The sequence below is a fragment of the Mytilus galloprovincialis genome, chromosome 4, assembly GCF_965363235.1.
Source record: "Mytilus galloprovincialis chromosome 4, xbMytGall1.hap1.1, whole genome shotgun sequence".
Classification (NCBI taxonomy): Eukaryota; Metazoa; Mollusca; class Bivalvia; order Mytilida; family Mytilidae; genus Mytilus; species Mytilus galloprovincialis.
In genome coordinates, this window is record NC_134841.1 from 12,488,114 (window position 1) to 12,508,336 (window position 20,223).

The following is a 20,223-nucleotide window of genomic DNA, read 5'->3' on the forward strand; positions in this document are numbered from 1 at the left end:
AAACTTCAGAATTTAATTGAACTTTGTAGTTAATGAGGAAATAAAATGTAGATGTGCAGTGTGGGGGCATGGCATATTTGACCATGGTAAATATAAATGCTGTTAGCAATATCTTATCAAAGGTTTAGCCTTTGTTTTTTTGTGAAAATCCCTAAAATTTACAAATTCCTACGTTGTAAATCCAAATGAATAGAATAATGGGATATGCACACTGCCGATAAGAATTGGCATATTTGACAACTATTGGTCATTTGAAGTCAAGAACCTCTCCATACAACTTTTCTGGTATTTTTAATTTTTGTTCTTTTTTATTATTGTAAAATAAAATCTGTACTTTTATAGAGGAAAGAAATGTAAACCAGTTTATACTCAGATAGGACAACAGGTTGTGAAGTTAAGACAGGAAGACTTACGGTTACCAGCTAGAGCATGGAAGGTTAAATTGATAGGTGAAGGGGCAGATGATGCTGGTGGTGTGTTTGATGATACAATCACAGAAATGTGTCAGGTAACATTGGGTTTATAACAAAAAGGAATAGAAGATACTAAGTGGGAAATGAAAAATATAGGAAAGAAAGGGAACAACATGGCAAGAAAAAATATAGGAAAGAAAGGGAACAACATGGCAAGAAAAAATATAGGAAAGAAAGGGAACAACATGGCAAGAAAAAATGATGAAAATGAAAACAAAACATGACAAAGTAGACTTTTAAATTTCTAATGATGGATGACCACAAATGGTGCTGAATCTTAAGTAGTTATTGTAAACTTTTGTTTTCGTTCATTGGATATTTAATCAAACTGTCTTTATTCAAGACACATGGGGAGAAATGTTTGGCATGTATGCAGAGGTTTATTGATGAGCTTTGTATATTAAAAGATATAGGCAATAATTTGCTAAACACATGTGTACGTTGAGCAGCTCATCTACAGTCTCAGTATGGGTGAAAAACATCTGTAAGATGTTAAATAGTAATAAAATTTGAAAATTCTCTTTCACAGTGACAATTCATGATAACATTCATCTCATTAGTCCATATGAAGTTAACTATAGATGGACAGACTAACTATGCAAACAAAGTTACTGTTTGACTGATTATTTATAATACAAAAGTGTAATTGCAGATATTTTTAGGCAGTTAAGCTGCCTTATGCGAGCACCCTAGATTTGTGTTCTACCCAATAAAGGCTGAAATACATGCCATTGTTATTATCTAGCTGGACATTATGTTATCTATTACTAATTGAACAGTTTTCTTCATACTTTTAATTCTGGATTACAAAAAATATGACCAGAAAAACCTTAAATGATCGTCGAACCACCCAAAAGTTTTGAAGTTGCACATAGGGAGAAGAGCACATTAGGAATTCTTACGTAGTTTATTATCCCCTGAGCTTTTGGCTAAGATGTCATAGAACAAATGTATGAAATATTTAATCGCCGAAAATCTCTAAAGACAAGTAGTTAATATTTCCCAAATATCAAAAGTCGTAGGAATATTGTTTGTCGTCAATACGTAGCCAACTACGTCAGTAGTTTATTAAAATAGTTCAATTGTTCATGCTGTTGGCGGCAATTTCAAATTAGAAGACGAAATTTTCGTAGCTTTTTAATTTGGTGACAGGGTTCAAATGAGTGGTGGTTTGAGGTCCTCGACCTTCCACTTTTGAAGTCTGACTTTGGACTTGGTTACTAGCTACGCCCGACAGACCTTCCAAAATAAAAAATAACTTTGCAAACCTTTTTACCAAAGGTTCCAAATAAATGATCTCAAAACTTATTTTCATCATTATTATTCATGACATGGATGTTCATTTTGTTAAACCACTAGCGTTATACAGAAAATTCCCAACAAAAAATGTGTAAATTCGAGTAAAATCATATCTGACTGACAAAAACAACATTGAAAACAAAATGGAGGTGAATACATTTACAATATTGGATCCGACTTTTCCCAATGTCAAGCCCAAGAATCTGAATGTTTGATCAACTGTTTTATAATTACCTGTCATTTTATTCCAAACTTCGACATCATGGACTTGGAGTGAAGGCAGGAGTCATTTACATTTACTATGGGTAGGTCAGTCAGACCTCACCTTTGATCCCTGTAGTAGTAAACATTTGTCTTATTTGTGTCTCATAACTTTTGTAGTATAGAACACAAACTCAGTTTTCTTTCCAGGGAAGCAAGTCCATTCATACTTTCGCAAGCTCGTACTAAGTCAACTTGAACTACTAACATTCAACTCATACCAACGTTAACTATCAATTAGAAAAACTGCAATCATTTCGAACTTGTACCACTGCAGAATCATGACCATGAAAAATATACTTGATATATGCCTTGCTTTTGAAAACCTTGATAAAATATGAATTATTTGCCTTAATGATGAATTCATTAAATGACCATAATGTACAATATATTAATGTTTAATATTTGTTCTTTAAAAACAATTCAAGCAACATTCATGATTGCCACAATTTTCATAATTATGTTTGCCTAGATTTTTGGTTAACTGCCTATAGCGCTTACAGTGCTTTGATTATTTTTGCAGGAGTTAGAGACTGGGGTAGTACCATATCTGATTCCTACACCAAATTGTTTGAATGAGTCTGGCAATAACAGGGATAGGTAATTATATTTTGCGTTTGAAGACATTGTCAATAAATACAACATATTTCTTTGTAAACAATAGGATAAATCAAAACGCATATCTTGATTAAAGTCTTGAAATGGTGAAATAACATATACAAGGGTGCAATTTTTTATTATTATTGACAAGGATCTTTGAACAGATAAAGAATATTCTAAATTAATTTGAAATGCAGTGTTTTAATGAATGTTTCATTTGTCTTAGTCTTTCACATTGAGATAGAGCTCTCTAGGTTTTATTTATATAAGTGAAAACATATTGTTATCACTGTTGTTACAATATTGTTAATATTTTTTGTTATTTCTAGGTTTCTTTTAAATCCCTCACTGAACTCAGATGAAGATCTAGCTATGTTTAGATTTATGGGCATCTTATTTGGTGTGGCTGTCAGAACTAAGAAACCATTAGATCTACATTTAGCACCAAGTGTTTGGAAACTTTTGGTTGGGATACCACTTAGAATTGAAGATTTAGAAGAGGTACCTATAAATTTAAGTGTCAGATAGTAATCTTTTACAAGAATTTTAAATATAGAGAAATCTAAAGAATATTTGGTAGTGACTCTTCAAGTTTTACAAAATAATGATGTAAATATATCAAGTGGGGACAGTAAACAAATAAAAGTAAACTTGTTATAAGAATTTCTATCAGGCTTGTTTCAGAGGGTGGTAAAGGGTTATTTTCGTGCAATAAGACTTTCTATCAGGCTTGTTTCAGAGGGTGGTAAAGGGTTATTTTCGTGCAATAAGACTTTCTATCAGGCTTGTTTCAGTTAATCATAGAGAGTTGGATATACCTATTTCAAATCAGTAAGCATGGCTGTACAAACAGAAAATTGAAAATCTTGTATTTTATAATTCCTTAGTGGATATATATAAGATGAGAAAACTGGAAAAAAGAAGCATATTTTTTTTATCATCTTAAGATATCCTGGTAGTGTCCAAATGGAATTGCAACTTGACATTCAAAACAGTTATAAAACAATGCAAGTACAGATGGAAATTTCAATAACATTAATATCATGTGAATGTAAATTCATTTGAATTTCACCTTAAACAAGGTTATATGTGAAATTCATGCGAGTTTAACATGGACCTACATAAAATCACATGATTATTTTTATTGAAATTGACGTGAATTTTTAAAATTAAGTAATTTAAGTAACATCTAAATAAATCAAATTTAATCATAATAAAAATTAGGAAGATTTACATTTTTTTTATTGTGAAATTCATGTGATTTTTCTTTATGGGAGTTAGATGTATAAGCCCATTTTAGTTGAATCTCACATGAAAATGTTTACATGAAGTTCATGTGCATTTGGCGTGAGAAATTTTTGCTTGTGTTTTCTTTTTAGTTGTAAATATTTAAATTAATGTATGCATGTATAAATAAAGATCTAAAAGAGAAAAAGGCCACATATTTATACCCTATGTTTATTCTATTTTTAGGTGGACCACATCTATATTCAGAGTTTGAAAGGGATTATTGATATCCATGAAAGTGGAGTCAACGAAACAAACTTCCATGAGGTAAACAAAACAAAATATTTTTGGGATACGATTGCTTTCAAGCAATCTGTAGACTTTTACCATTGACTCAGGGCTCACGTCAATCGTTTCAATCTAAACATTCAGCAACATCTCAGATTCTTATGATTGTCTTGCTTTAAAAAGTAAAAACAAGCAAAAGGATTGAACATAAACAATTTTCCTGTAATGTTCTTCTCATAATCTTCATGTTTGATATTTTCCTTGACTTATATGCGTGTTTTTAACAACACGGAAAATCAGAATTAAGCAGTATTTATATTTAGTGTTTTTATAAATTTAGAAACACGTCAGAGGGAATTCCCCAGTTTTGATAAATGCAAGAGTTCTCTAAATTCCGATAATTCTATTTCTGTCATATAAGAATGGAAGTGGAGTTTTTCCATATTTTACCGTTTTGAAACTGATATTTGATACTGTACCCTCATAAAGAAATGGAGAACCATTCATCATATCATTTTATAAACGTTCTTGTTCCAAATCGCAAGTCACGGGTTTGTTTATGTATTAATGCGCATGCGTATAGTTTTCTTGATTTCAAGGGGTATCAGATTGAGTGGTTGCTCTGGATTCCCCCCTTCATTGATTAATTTGAAACTCGGGATTCTTTCTATATCTGTCTGCTATTGAGGGTTATTGTTGTTGCATAATTTTAAATCATAAGCATCATTTAAATTAAAATAAATGTAGTGTTTACCTATAACACCCCTTCAGCTGAAATGGAGTCTTCCATATTATCGTTTCGAGTTGTCTCCTTTCCAGAAGTATTTTCCGTCAAATTCGAAAGTCGAAATACAATACGACTCGTCAAGAAAAATTAACTCGTTAGATGTCGATAAACGTCGTATTATATTAAGAACGATCTCGATTTAAACAGAGGAGTGTGTACGGAAAGGAGTCATGCCCACGGACCCAAAGGAAATTAATACTTAAAGAGTTAGAAATGGGGTTCCTCCTAGAATTAGCGGTGATAAGATACAAAGTGAAATACCTTCTCTCACTCTCAGTGACTGCTGTGGAAAATAAACTTGGAATTGATAGTACAAAAATAAAACACAAGTACATTGCTCATACACTTGTATCCGGGATTGGCTATTTTTAAAGTTGAGTGACTATTCCAGTGATATTGTTTGCCTTAAATTAACGGAGAATAAAGGCTTTTTTCCCTGGAGAACAATCCCAATTTGAAAAAAAATGGCTTAAAATTATTCCCAAAAAGACAACTTTTTTCCCAAACAGTGCAGTCTCAGTAGTAATTGTGCATGAATACAAACTGAAAAACACTCATTTAAACCATTTTCATGCCTTAAATGACTATATGTGCAGATCTGAGGGTCTATTTATGTATCATCACTGACAATAAGGGGTCTTATTTCAAATGAGGGTTTACCTCTCAAAATTGAAGTTCCAGTCAAATTCATCTTTCATTATAAATTCCCAATTTGATAAAAATATTTTCCCAATAAAAAAAGGGTAGAGGTAGTTTTGAAAAAAGCCAACAATATCACTGCTATTCAGATTATTACATTTTGCATGTGCAGTTGAATTAGTTTTGAAAATAATACTATCCAGCTGTACCAGGGCTGCCAAAAATGCGTGAGACTCACGCATGTTCATGCTTTTTTGCGGTAGTATCCTTGGATCTATTTTTTTTCCTCTTTGATCTTTTCGATTTTGGCCAAATCTCACGCATTTGCTTAATGAAAAGTTGGCAGAACTGCTATACATGTGTCAATGAAAACTATGGCAATCGTATCCCTCAGAGCATTCTGCTCTTTGATTATATTAAGATTACTTAGTTTCTACAATTTCAATTTATTTTTAATAAAACACTTATGATACAATAGACACAAAAACTACAACTGCATTATTTCAATTTAAACATATACCAAAAGAGATCTACCCTTCAAGGCAAATATGTGCAAATTCTAAAAGTACTCTAATATAAATTTAGGAGTTTTAGTATACTGGTATGTTTATAAATTTTATTAATTTCTATGAGAAAATATCTAGCCATACACAATTAACATTTATTTAACAATTTATTATACCCCGGTAAATAAATTTGTATTTTTCAGTTTATCCCACTAGATTCGTTTGAAGGACAAAGTGTTACAGGACAGCTAGTCCCAGTAATACCAGGTGGTAGGACTATACAACTGACATTCAATAACAGGAAGGAATATGTTGAATCTGTCTTTAATTACAGACTTAAGGAAATGAATCAGCAGGTATAATATTTTAAAGGATATATTTCAGTTGTGAAATGAAAAGAAAAAATGTAAGAAAACTCTTGTTATCTCCAAGTCAGACGGACCAGAGAAGTATTTCAAGATACCCATATTTAGACTACTGAAAGTTTGACAGACCAAAGGATACAATTCCGGCTTTGAATTCAATTTTTTTTGTAAGAAAAAAATACATAAAGGACCACAGGAAAACTGACTCATGGGAAATTTGAAGTCAACGGAGCTAGAGACAACACTTTCCTTCCAGTTGTTAGAAATGATATAATTCAACTTTTGCCCCTCTTTCATCAACTTCATTATTTTTCTGATCCACACACTTGATATTTTTTTTACTGCACAGTAAACAGAAATGTTAGATTTAAAAAGTATAAATGTATTTAAGGGCTATTCAGTCAAATCATACATGGTCTACAGGGATGCACTTTGAAAATAGGTAATTATCTATTATGGCAATTCTAGAAATTTCCATTGCATATCGTTTCAAAGTGCCTTGTCTAGGTCCTGGGTATGTTTATTTATACAACAGCTCTAACATTGAATTCAAAAAAGTTTTTCAACTTGACATCAAGATCAGTTAAAATGGTCCCAAAAATAATAAAAAAAAATTTTAAAAATCCTGTATTTTTGTAATTAACTCAATTCATACTATGTGCATCTCTGAGGTAGAATTGTTAAAAAACATAGTAAATATCCGTTAAACAATTAAAGTTGAGAAAAAAATCTATTTGATCGTTAAAAATATAACTTCTATTGATTTATTATGTTACAGGCTGCAGCTGTAAGGGAAGGTATGTCCTGGATAATACCTGTACCTCTACTTACTTTGCTAACACCCAAAAATCTGGAACAGCTGGTCTGTGGTATGGAGGAAATGAGTGTTGATGTACTCAGAAAAGTCACAAGGTAAATAAATTACTGTAAATTCAAAAATGATTGCATGGTTTTTTATTAATGCAAATAATGCAACTTGGTGATTATCGCTATAATAAAACCTAGCATTCTGATAACTTAAATATATATCTGTAAGTAGAATTTCCTCAAATCCCAATAATTAATTTTACATTTTTGCCCATTCTTCAAAAACTGCTTTGAAGATGCATCTAAAAATTCTAATTTTAAAGTATTTCCTCTTTATAATGGTACGACATATTCTCATCCACATACATCAAATTCAGAAATTACATTACATAGCTTGTCTTCCATCCTAAGTATGACTGTTGATTCTGACTGTGAGATACATATAACATTTACACATTGAACTGTTGTTTTCTCTTCTCTAGATACAGAGGTATAGATGAGAAGTTAGATGTCATTACTTGGTTCTGGGAAGTTTTAGAATTGTTCTCCAATGACGAGAGAATTCAGTTCCTAAGATTTGTGTCTGGTAGAACCAGACTTCCTGCCAATCCTGCAGACATTTCACAAAGATTTCAAATTATGATGTCAGATAGGGTAAGAAAAGTGAAGGCTTAGTAATTTTTTCTGTATTTTGAAAAAAAAGAGTCTTGCTGATATATAAAATATTTATGTATTGACATAGAACACCTATCTTCAAAGTTAACTCATTTTATAATTCTGGCGACAATTAATTATTGATTTTGTATGTTGAATACTGTTGAATAGTTTATTACCTTGGAAACAGATTTTTGTAGATTGAGCAAAAATTGTCTTTTTGTATGTGGTCTATTTCATTGTTTTAGCATTTTTCATCATGTCTACTGAATATTGCATTCTGTTGAAGACTTAAATTTGCCATGAACTTTGGAACTACAAAATCCATGAAATTGTTTCTCAACAAATAATAATGAATCCACCATATACTGTTGATATTTATTTTCATGGGTACCGATTTTCGTGGATTAAGGAAAACTTGCATATTTGTGGAAATTTAATTTCTTGGTTTTGTCTTGCATACATGCCAAATGAAATTTGTCCTTTGTTGAACATTTGATTTCATGGTCATCTGTACCAACAAAAATCCAAGTACCTTATTTATTATGAATCCACAGTATTTATATTTTTTGTTGTTGCAGGGACCAGAAGGTTTACCAACAGCCCAGACTTGTTTCTTCCAGCTTAAGCTACCTATATATTCCAGTAAAGAGATGTTAGCAGAGAAACTTAGATATGCCATCAGTAACTGTCGGTCTATAGATATGGACAATTATATGTTGGCAAGGAACGCTGACAATGATCATCTCTCTGATGAAGAAGTTATTATATGAAAAATATGTGCTACTTAAGAAATGTAATTTGTTATTTTTTATTCTGAGGACTCCTATATTATTGTGAAAAGTACTAATAATATCTTTTCTACTGTAAATTGATTACACCCAGTTGCATTGAGTGTGTAGGTAAAGGTAATATATTTGGTTAGCTTGCTTGCTAGCTGAACCGTGTAGTCGTCATGAGGGGAGGTGTACTACCCCCTTTTGAAGTAGCCTAGTCCTACAAACATATAGATTGGTTATCTATCAGGCTAGTCTACTCTTAAAGGAGGGCAGTTTACCTAACCTAATAATGACTTTAGGGTTCAGCTAGCAAGCAAGACAACCAAAGATTTAATTTTGTTGGGGGATCAGAAACTTTCGGTTCTTATTTTGGATGATTATTTATTCATATGTTCATATATACCTATTATAGGAATACTCAATGCATCTTCCAACTGAAATACAGAATCAGTTATGTATGTCTAATCACTTATTTAATTGAAAGTGTTAAATACAGTTTTATATATTTCTGAATAATAATAGATTTTTATGCCCCACCTACGATAGTAGAGGGGCATTATGTTTTCTGGTCGGTGCATCCTACCATCCGTTCGTCCGTCCGTACGTCCCACTTCAGGTTAAAGTTTTTGGTCAAGGTTGTTTTTGATGAAGCTGAAGTCCAATCAACTTGAAACTTAGTACACATGTTCCTTATGATATGATCTTTCTTATTGTAAAACAAAATTAAACTTTTGACCCCATTTTCATGGTCCACTGAACATAGAAATTAAAAGTGCGAGTTTCAGGTTAAAGTTTTTGGTCAAGGTAGTTTTTGATGAAGCTGAAGTCCAATCAACTTGAAACTTAGTACACATGTTCCCTTTTGGTTGATCTTTTTACTTTTAAGGCCAAATTAGATTTTTTACCCTATTTCGCGGTCCATTGAACATGGAAAATGATAATGCGAGTGGGGCATCCGTGTACTTTGGACACATTCTTGTTTAACCATATTTGATAAAAATTATATTTTGATGGACCACATCTCGCTAATAAAGCCATGAAAAATGAACTATGACAGGGCAGACCAAATTGATATACATTTCATTATTAAGAATGGTTATACAAGTCTTATTCTATTTAGACCAACTTTATTATGGACTTGATTTGTTAAATTTGTAATTTTATAATTTCATATATTGTGTTTGTAATTGAATTTTAATTTCCATATTTTTTGTGATGAGAGTACGTGTAATTTATTGTTATGCATGTTATTTTTGTGAGTGACTGTTTGTTTTGAATTAAGTTGTTTTAATCATATTTGGGTTCCTTAGTGAAACTCAATACCTGAATTCTTTGTTTATTTCAGTTCAAGACACATTTACATTGTAAGGGATTTGATATGACTATTATACATGAACTAAATTTGGGAGAAAAATTTGAAGGAATGGTGTCAAAATATTCAAATGTAAATTCTTTTAAACTAATTACATGTATGAAAAACTTATTTCACTTTTGTCAATAATCTCTAGGTAATGAAAGTTGTTTTTTGCTGATGGTGTTTTTCAATCTTTTTTTTTTATAACAATTGATGTTATTGAAAGAATTTTTCTTGTTCTATTTTTACTGTAATTTTTTTTAATTTTTTTTAATTTTTATTTAAACGATTGTCCTTTTCAACTACAGATTAAGACAGTATAGAATAGTTAAATTCTCTCAAAACTGATTTAATCCCAACATTTGTTAAGTATCTTAAATTGAAGTCAGCAATATTGACAATGGTGGTGGTCAGTTATGTTTATTTATTTGTTTGTTAGGAATACAGTGTTGATGTCGATTTTCAACTGCTTGCTGAAATCATTCAAAGCTTGTGAAGATATGATAAGTTGCCAAATGAATGATATATGCTTGAACACCTTGCTAATGATGATTTTACAGTGTCTTGAAATGTTATATGAACCCCATGTTATTTCATGTCAGATACATACAATGTTTTATTCAAGTACACACCGGATAGTCTCAACAAAAAAAGTTTTGTTTAATTATAAAAACTTCCATAATGAGGAATGTTGTAAATATTCTGAAGTTTAATATACCAAATTGACCTAAGTGAAAGATGAAAGAGAATGTAGCAATTTACAAAACTTAAAAAAATATTTGTATTCCTTATATTGAAATTTTCCAATAACAATATGCATTGCAGGTCAATGTTATTGTAGAAAGAAGAACTTTGCTGATATTTTAAATGTTGATTTGATACTCTCATATATGTAGATAAATACATATTTTCTAATTGACAGATCGATGAATATTTTGTGTGTTTTGATATTTTTGATTAACTGTGATTTGAATGAATGTGTTGTCAGATAAAAAGTAAAATGATGAATGTGATTTGGTTATGTTTAATGTTATTTCTGTGTTTTCCAAAATTAAAAGTGGTTTTATAAACTTTTTATACCTCCTACTACCAATAAAAATAAAATCACAAAAATACTGAACTCAGAGGAAAATTCAAAACAGAAAGTCCCTAGTCAAATGGCAAAATCAAAAACCCAAACACTTCAAACGAATGGAAAACAACTGTCATATTCCTGACTTGGTCCAGACATTTTCTTATGTAGAAAATGGTGGATTAACTAGCTTTTATAGCTAGCTAAACCTCTCACTTGTATGACAGTTGAATCAAATTCCAATAGATTTATGGTATACATTACAATTCATGTGTTCATTATTGTGAACCCAATGATACTTTTCCACAGATTCACCTGCAAGTTACCTGTCAATTTAAACTTTTGTAAGTTCTTTTGTCCCATCAAATAAATACAATAGCTTTTGTTCTCTGTGGAGATTTTTTTTCAAGAATAATCCATCACTGATTAATTCACCTGAACAAAAAAATTAACTGTCAATGATGAAAATACATGTACAAATACTAAATAAGGACCCACAAAACTACATGTGGTGTTGTATTTATTCAATATCAATGATACGTTTTATTAGTTTCGATTAAATTTTTAATATTTGACCTATTAAAATTTGCCTTTTTTTTGTGTGTTTGATAAATAAGAACGTGAAATTATTATGTTTAAATTAAGGTCTTGATATTTAATAAATGTATTCTATAACTGAACCACAACAAAAATTTCATAATTTTTTGGTCAGACAAACTAATCAATGAGTGATAAATTTTTTCTAGAAGAAATTAAAGATCCCAGTGAAAAAAACTGCACAGAAAACAATAGGTACTGTATTAACTCAATAGGACAAGAGAATAGACAAAAGTTTAAATACCATGGTCAAGAGCAGACAACTCTGTGGAAAACTTTCATTTGATTCGCAATAATTTACATAATCAGGAAACTCATTACACAATTAAAAAAAAAAGAATCTGCTTTTTTTAATCAATGTGTGAAATCTGAAATGATGGGTTAGGTACAGACATTTTTTCCTATTCTTTGACAAAAATGACAGAAGTAAGACAATTGTGCAGCTTGCTCTGTCCACAACAGTTAAAGTTTGTGACAAGGTAATACATGGGTGACATATTTCTGTGTGAACAATTTATTTTGAAATAATATGAGTACAAAGATTGAGGCTATGTTTGAGATCAAACAACCAAAAGAAAGGTCATTTGAGATTTCAAACTTCTGAGCTAACTAATTTCTGGGCTAATTAAATTTTACAGTTTATTTGTAAAATCACTGAAATTTCAGGAGCTATGTATAATCACTGAATTCTGAACTTATACCTTATTTATAAAATCACTGATTTTAATTTTGACCAGGGATTTTATAAATTTACTGAAACATATTACTTTTTTACAGTTCAAAAATATTTATATGTGGTGCAATTACCAATGAGACAACTTTCTACCAGGGACCAAATAATGAAGAACTAGCAACTAAACATTTATTTTGTTTAATTTGTCAGTTATTAACCAGAATAATTCAGTTGTATATTCCGCTGATCTACGATTACTACATTAACGCCCTGAATGCATAGACAATGAAAAATCTTCAGTCAATCATTCGGAATTAGTTTGGGATTTACCTATCTCCATAAAATTGAGCTGATTGCTGATTAGTCACCTCTTCTACAGGACACCAATCAAAATCCAGGATTCGTGAAGAGTTTTTATCGTGTTAGGAATTCAGACCCTCGCAAGTAGGAGAGATTGATTACGGGGAGGGACTGAATTATTCGGGTTAGCCAGTTATAGATTATTTTTTTAATTGACTTAGAGAATTTAAAAATGATTATGTCATGAAAGATTTTTATACGACCGCAAAAATTTTAATTTTTTGGTCGTATATTGCTATCACGTTGGCGTCGTCGTCGTCGTCCGAATACTTTTAGTTTTCGCACTCTAACTTTAGTAAAAGTGAATAGAAATCAATGAAATTTTAACACAAGGTTTATGACCACAAAAGGAAGGTTGGGATTGATTTTGGGAGTTTTGGTCCCAACATTTTAGGAATTAGGGGCCAAAAAGGGCCCAAATAAGCATTTTCTTGGTTTTCGCACTATAACTTTAGTTTAAGTGAATAGAAATCTATGAAATTTTGACACAAGGTTTATGACCACAAAAGGAAGGTTGGGATTGATTTTTGGAGTTGAGGTCACAACAGTTTATGAATTAGGGACCAAAAAGAGGCCCAAATAAGCATTATTTTTGCACCATAACTTTAGTATAAGTAAATAGAAATCTATGAAATTTAAACACAAGGTTTATGACCATAAAAGGAAGGTTGGGTTTGATTTTGGGAGTTTTGGTCCCAACAGTTTAGGAATAAGGGGCCGAAAGGGTCCAAAATTGAACTTTGTGTGATTTCATCAAAAATTGAATAATTGGGGTTCTTTGATATGCCGAATCTAACTATGTATGTAGATTCTTAATTTTTGGTCCCGTTTTCAAATTGGTCTACATTAAGGTCCAAAGGGTCCAAAATTAAACTTAGTTTGATTTTAACAAAAATTGAATCCATGGGGTTCTTTGATATGCTGAATTTAAAAATGTACTTAGATTTTTAATTATTGGCCTAGTTTTCAAGTTGGTCCAAATGGGGGTCCAAAATTAAACTTTGTTTGATTTCATCAAAAATTGAATAAATGGGTTCTTTGATATGCCAAATCTAACTGTGTATGTAGATTCTTAATTTTTGGTCCAGTTTTCAAATTGGTCTACATTAAGGTCCAAAGGGTCCAAAATTAAACTAAGTTTGATTTTAACAAAAATTAAATTCTTCGGCTTATTTGATATGCTTTATCTAAACATGTACTTTGATTTTTGATTATGGGCCCAGTTTTAAGTTGGTCCAAATCAGGATTCCATATCAAGTATTGTGCAATAGCAAGAAATTTTCAATTGCACAGTATTGCACAATAGCAAGAAATATCTAATTGCACAATATTGTGCAATAGCAATTAATTTTCAATTGGAGTTATCTTTCTTTGTATAGAATAGTAGTTGATAATATATGTTGGAAATTTGCCAGACATGACTATGATGTCATTTTCTATTTTTATTTGCCAATAACTTTATGTAAATAACTTCATTGGAAATTTGCCAATATAAAATGTTGCTGATGAAGCTTTTTTTCCTTATCTTATCTAAAATGTTTTTAGATAATGTATGTTGGACATTTGCCAGACATGACTATTTACATTTTGGATATTGAACCATAATAGTTGAATATTAAATTTAAAAACTTTAAATTCTAATTTTCATTTCTTAAACCAAATTCATAATGTGACATACACCTATGTTGTGTCAACTAATTAATCACAATCCACATTTATAGCTGTATCAAACTTAAAAGTTGTGTCCATACTTGTTCTCATTTCAGATTTCATAAATAAAAAGAAAATTTCTTCAAACATTTTTTTGACAGGATTAATATTCAACAGCATAGTGAATTGCTCAAAGGCAAAAAAAATTTTAAGTTCATTAGACCACATTCATTCTGTGTCAGAAACCTATGCTGTGTCAACCATTTAATTTTAGATTTAAATAAGTTTGAAGAAGAAATCTTTAATTGATTAATAAAATCTTGACATTTGTTTTGTGTAAAAAACCCATATAATGTCAAAAATTTGATCACAATCCAAATTCAGAGCTGTATCACGCTTAAATGTTTTGTCCATACCTGCCCCAACTGTTCAGGGATCGACCTCTGCGGTCGTATAAAGCTGCTCCCTGCGGAGCACCTGGTTAATATGTTAACTTTTTCCGTTGACATTTTGTGTAATATTGACTAACTTATCTTGTTAATTTCATATCAATTGTCATATTCTATAGTTTCCTGTTTTCATAGATTTTATGATAATTTGTGGCTAAAATAATTATTTCTTGACATTATATTATGTTGGTAATCTAATACAATAAAAATTGTTAGGTTTCAATTTATACATTTACATTGACAAATTTTTCCAGTTTCCTGCTCTCAGAGATTTCATGATAAAGATGATAAAAATCTATTTTTTACCTCAAATTACTAGCTTCTGGACTTATTTCTGTTTCCTTATTCATTCATGATTGTGATGTTTCAAAAAGGTAAACATTGTGATACAAAATGTTGCTCCATTCATGACATAATGATTAAAATTTCCTAGTTTTCATTCATTGAATTTAATTTAAAAAGATGATTTTAACCCCAAATCATCAGTTTTCAGTACTATTATACTATTATCTTGATAGACTTTTTGACAACTATGATGAAATACTAGAACAAAACATTCAAGAAGTTTCTGTTGCATTTTTATTGATGTATGAGGTTAACAGGCAATGTTTTGTAAGAAAACAAATTTAAAAGGACACAGAAACTAGTTTTCTAATAGAAAAAAAAACAAGTGAAACTGAAAACTTAAAAAAGATTCAAGTAAAGTATTTTTTGCATAGATTGACTGGGCTAACAATTAAAAGATTAACTTTGTATATCCATTGCATATAAAATATTTTATAGTTAAGCAGTGGTGGATCCAGAACTCCCCCCCCCCTGATAAAATTTTAGTTGCTTTATAGTCCTAATATCTTAAATTTTTCTCAGTTTTAGATTAAATATCTATATCATGGTTGGTTGATATTGTCCTAAAATTGAATTTGAATATAATATGTAATATAACAAAATCAGGATAAATTCGTTACACAGTGTTCAATTGTCCTAATACGAAATTTATCGGGTCAATAAAATTCATATTCGCCTCACCCGATATGAATTTTGTTGACCCGATAAATTCTCGTATTAGGGCAATTGCACCCTGTGTAAGTAATAATAATATTAATATAATCATTTATTTTAAAAAGTCCCAAGTAATTTGATCTAAGAAATATAAAACTTTGTCAGTCATTAAAGTTTGAAGTTCTTTCCTTATTATTGTATAAAACCATCGTAATAATCTACAACACGATCAGGATGTCCCTAGTTATATACCAGGAAGAAGAATACATAATAAAACCTGACTGTGAGAGGGATGTTTTGCCATTCATAGTTGTTAAAAACTTCCATCATCATTGTTAAACAAACCGTAGATCTATCAAAATGGCGTCCTCTCAATCATTTAGAAAATGTCAAGTACCAGTAAAATGTAACTTGTGTGAAAATGAAACAATAAAATGGAAATGTGAAGACTGTGGTTTATTATTGTGTACTAACTGTAGGGATACAAAACATTCAAAAATTAAAAATTCCCAGAATCATAAGATAATTGATATTAAGCAAATAGGTGTACATTCTGAGGAAGTGGGGTTTTTGAACATCAAATGCACAGATCACTTTGGACAATTGTACTGTCGCTTCTGTACAAACTGTGACAGTCTAGTTTGTCCAATATGCATTTCTAAAATTCACAAAGGACATGATTTAATTGAAATCAGTGAGGGATTCAATATGAAAATAGAGAAGCTAGAGAGAGGACAAAGTAAAATTCAAACCAACATAGCTAAGCTGGCAACAAAGAAAGAACTTTTAGAACAATGTAAGTCTGGAGAAAACGAAAAGTACACTGAGGTTATACAAAACATTGAAAATCATGGGAATGCTTTAAAGCAAACAGTTGACAAACACATAGAAGAGTTAAAACATGAAGTAAGTGAATATCAAAAAGAAACAATGCATTCGATTGACTCTGATCTTGATGTTATAGTAAAGTCTATGAAACGGGTAGAGGACAAGAACAATGAAATAGAAAATTTTATTAAGGCAACAGATATTGCCAAGTTCTTTCAAGAAGTTTTCCAACTTGAGAATTCACTATATATACCCACACCAAGAACCAAATCATCATACAATTCCATTCCAAAATTTGTTCCAGGGGAGATCACTCAGTCTAATGTTGGAGTCCTACAAAATGAAGTCAGTCAAGTTAAATTAGGTGTTGCGCTCCAAATTATTTCAGAATATCAGACTGAACTTTCTGTTGTAACAGATATAATTCCATGTTCTGACAGGGCAATTTGGATGAATTGTGATACAGATGAAAAGTTAGTGAAAGTAAAATCTGAGGGAAATAATCTAAACATAGTATCTTCTTTCAAGGTCAATATCTATGGTATGGCGATACTTCCATCTAATGAAATTCTGCTGTGTATAGAAGGAAAATCAACTCTAAAACAACTCAATAGTATCACTGGTGAATTGACAGACGCTATGTATAATGTGAACCCTTTTGTTTGTACTGCCGTCCACATTACCAGTGGTAATGAAGTAGTGGTAGGAGGCAATGATGATGAACTAGGTAGAAGAGCCGTGTTTGTGATGAATGAGAATGGAGACCACGAGACAGTGTATGAACATGATCAACAGGACCAACCTATCTTTACCTATCCACAGAGCATTACCAGTACCAATAATGGGAACATACATGTGGCAGATAGTGAGGTGGATAGTGACCGAGGTAGAGTGGTGGTGTTAGGACAGGGAGGTGATATAGTCAATATATATACAGGACATATAAATATCAACAGGGATATACCATTCACACCAGTTAGAATAGTGACAACACCCAGAGACAATGTTATTGTAGTGGATGTAGGCACAGAGGTGTTTCATATTTTAAATTCTACAGGGAAACTTTTATTTCATTATGATACCAAGGTTATGAAAAGAATCCATCCATACTGCCTTGCCTTTACACCAACAGGGCAAATCTATATAGGATGTTCAAAACCCACTAGTGGTAAAGAAAAGGACTCAAGACTTTATCAAGTGACATTATCAGGCTGTTAACATTAAAAAATATAATGAATAACTAACCTGTATTTGAGTTTAATACATCCAATTTATTATAACAGTTTTTATGCACAAGACAATTTTGTATAATTTCATAAAATTATTTTCTACTAAAGAGACTAATTTTGAAAATCTAAAATACACATTTGGAGAAAAAGAAAAAAAAAGATACACAGTTTGAATTGGTTTTAAAAAAAAAACACACAAATAAGTCACAAATAAGTCCTGACGAAAAGTGGTCATGTCCTTTATTCTAACAAAACCTACTTAAAGATGTCTATAAAATTATATCATTTAATGGAGATACATGTATATATCTTTTGTATAAGAACAGTCAATGTACATATTTTGGTCTACATGTGTGTTCACTTTACCTGGACCTCCTTTGATGGGTAAGTGATGATGGTTCAGTTTCCTAGATGAGGTCTATTTCTCAGATGCTATAAGCAATGGGTCAATAAAATAGTGTAGTGATATTCATCATACCATGTTAAATTTTATTTTAGTTGGTCCTTTTTTCAGATACTTTCTACTGAAGGCTTGTCTGACAGGTTTTATCTTGCCTTGATCCCCAATTTCATGATTCATTTGTCCAGGTTTAGTTTTCATAGTTTGGTCTGTGTCTAAGCTGTATGGCATGCTAGTCCCAGATTACTCCGACATCCAACAGCAGTTGGACATCAGAGTAATCTCAAGACTAATGGCATGCTTGATGGATGAATGGATGGCTGTAACTGTCCAGCAGCGAATCAAATACATATTCAGGACAAGAACAGGTTAATATAAACCCTGCTTTTTACTAGACTTGACATGCCAAGCTACAACCAGCACATACCAACTTTAACTGAGTTTTACTAATGACAACAACTGGAGGCTAGCATGCTACTACTGGACCACTGAGGGGGCTATATGGATGTAGTACATGTCATTAGAAGACCCTTAGAAGGGTTGATCAGACCTTGCCCTAATTCTCATGGTTGATTAATCAATGTTAAAGACTTCATGGTTTTTTGTATTAAAACTTGATTTAAAGGCAACAAACATGATTTAATCATGATTAGTAAATCTGACCAGACAACTCTGTGTGTGCACTTCTGTTTATAATGCAATAACATAACATAAGACAACTACCAATATTTATATATATTTGAAAAGCCAAAATCCACAACTATAGTTTTCATTCCTTAAACTTACAAAGTTATTGTTTTTTTATAATTTTAGTTCCATGATTTTGTCTTGATAGGAAAAGGGGAGGTTTGTGAGCATGTAAAACTTGGTTTACACATGACTTCAACCACAATCTGTACTAAAAGTAAAATTAAGATAATCTGGACAATGAGTTGAAGGTTGTTAAAATAAGAAAATGAGGTATGATTGCAATGTCAGAGACACTTTCAAACCGACATCAAATGATTTAAAAGGTAAGCAACTAGTATAGGTCACTGTGCGGTCTTCGACAATGATCAAATCCTATACCGCTTAACAAGTTATAAAAGGACCTGAATGAAAAATTTAAAACAATTCATACAAATGTTGTATGTCTATTTTTCAGAGAAGTTGCTTGTTGCTATTGTTCTTTAATATTGAAGATTAATGTATTCAATATAAACCAAATATATTTGACCTGTCATGCAGAAGGAAATATCTTAACAGGAATATTGGATCATGGTCAGGAGAAATCACTGGCTGTTTATCATTAATATTGCCTACTCTTTAAAAGATTGAGATGACTTAACATTAAAAGTAGACAAAGCTAGAAAACAAACTAAAAACAGAATACCACCGTTCAACTCTTCCACATACTAATGTGCCTGTCACAAGTTAAGAACCTTGACAATGGTTGTCATATCTGAGTGTTCCCTGGAATTAGTTGTTGATTTCACTTTTGTCTGCCCCTAAAACATCTATGATAGCCTTGTAATTCACTTATTAATTTCAAATATTGACTTGAATGCTGTGAAGTCAGTATGATATCATTATCATGATTATTGTGTAAATGAGTTATATAAAGATTACAAACAAACACCTAGTAGATCAAAAACTTGTATTTATAGACACTTATTCAATAAATTACAATTTCACAGATTAACAGAATATCATACAATTTACAATCACAACAAAAACATTTTAAGCTTTAAGCTCTTAATTAACAATGATACACTAAATAAAAGCATGCTTAGCAGTGGCAAATATTTCAGGTCTATCCAGGACAAAACAATAAAATAAATGATGACAAAGAAATTAATAACTAATTCATTTAACATGTTTACAATCCATTCTATAACTCAACTGAAAAATGAAGCAATTAACTTTTATTTCGGACAAACAGCGGATC

At 31.2% G+C, this 20,223-nt stretch overlaps 2 protein-coding genes across 2 annotated transcripts in view; both read left to right on the forward strand.

Annotated features, from left to right (window-relative positions):
* Positions 1-11,052, forward strand: part of LOC143071382 (putative E3 ubiquitin-protein ligase HERC1) — a 91,273-nt gene extending 80,221 nt beyond the window's left edge. The window contains exons 71-78 of the mRNA XM_076245635.1: positions 343-508; positions 2,557-2,633; positions 2,963-3,134; positions 4,107-4,187; positions 6,284-6,436; positions 7,224-7,357; positions 7,735-7,906; positions 8,488-11,052. Of these exons, the coding sequence (XP_076101750.1) occupies positions 343-508; positions 2,557-2,633; positions 2,963-3,134; positions 4,107-4,187; positions 6,284-6,436; positions 7,224-7,357; positions 7,735-7,906; positions 8,488-8,679 (1,147 nt within the window). The 3' untranslated portion in view covers positions 8,680-11,052. The remainder of the gene's footprint in view (positions 1-342; positions 509-2,556; positions 2,634-2,962; positions 3,135-4,106; positions 4,188-6,283; positions 6,437-7,223; positions 7,358-7,734; positions 7,907-8,487) is intronic.
* A 4,883-nt stretch (positions 11,053-15,935) lies between these two features.
* Positions 15,936-17,911, forward strand: LOC143071381 (uncharacterized). Its single transcript, XM_076245634.1, has one exon. It carries the CDS (start codon positions 16,200-16,202, stop codon positions 17,883-17,885), a length of 1,686 nt encoding a protein of 561 aa, XP_076101749.1. The 5' UTR covers positions 15,936-16,199; the 3' UTR covers positions 17,886-17,911.
* Positions 17,912-20,223: the final 2,312 nt, after the last annotated feature.

Coding starts and splice junctions, on each gene's coding strand:
- LOC143071381 (XM_076245634.1), top strand. CDS start 16,200: ATGGCGTCCTCTCAATCATTTAGAAAATGTCAAGTACCAGTAAAATGT.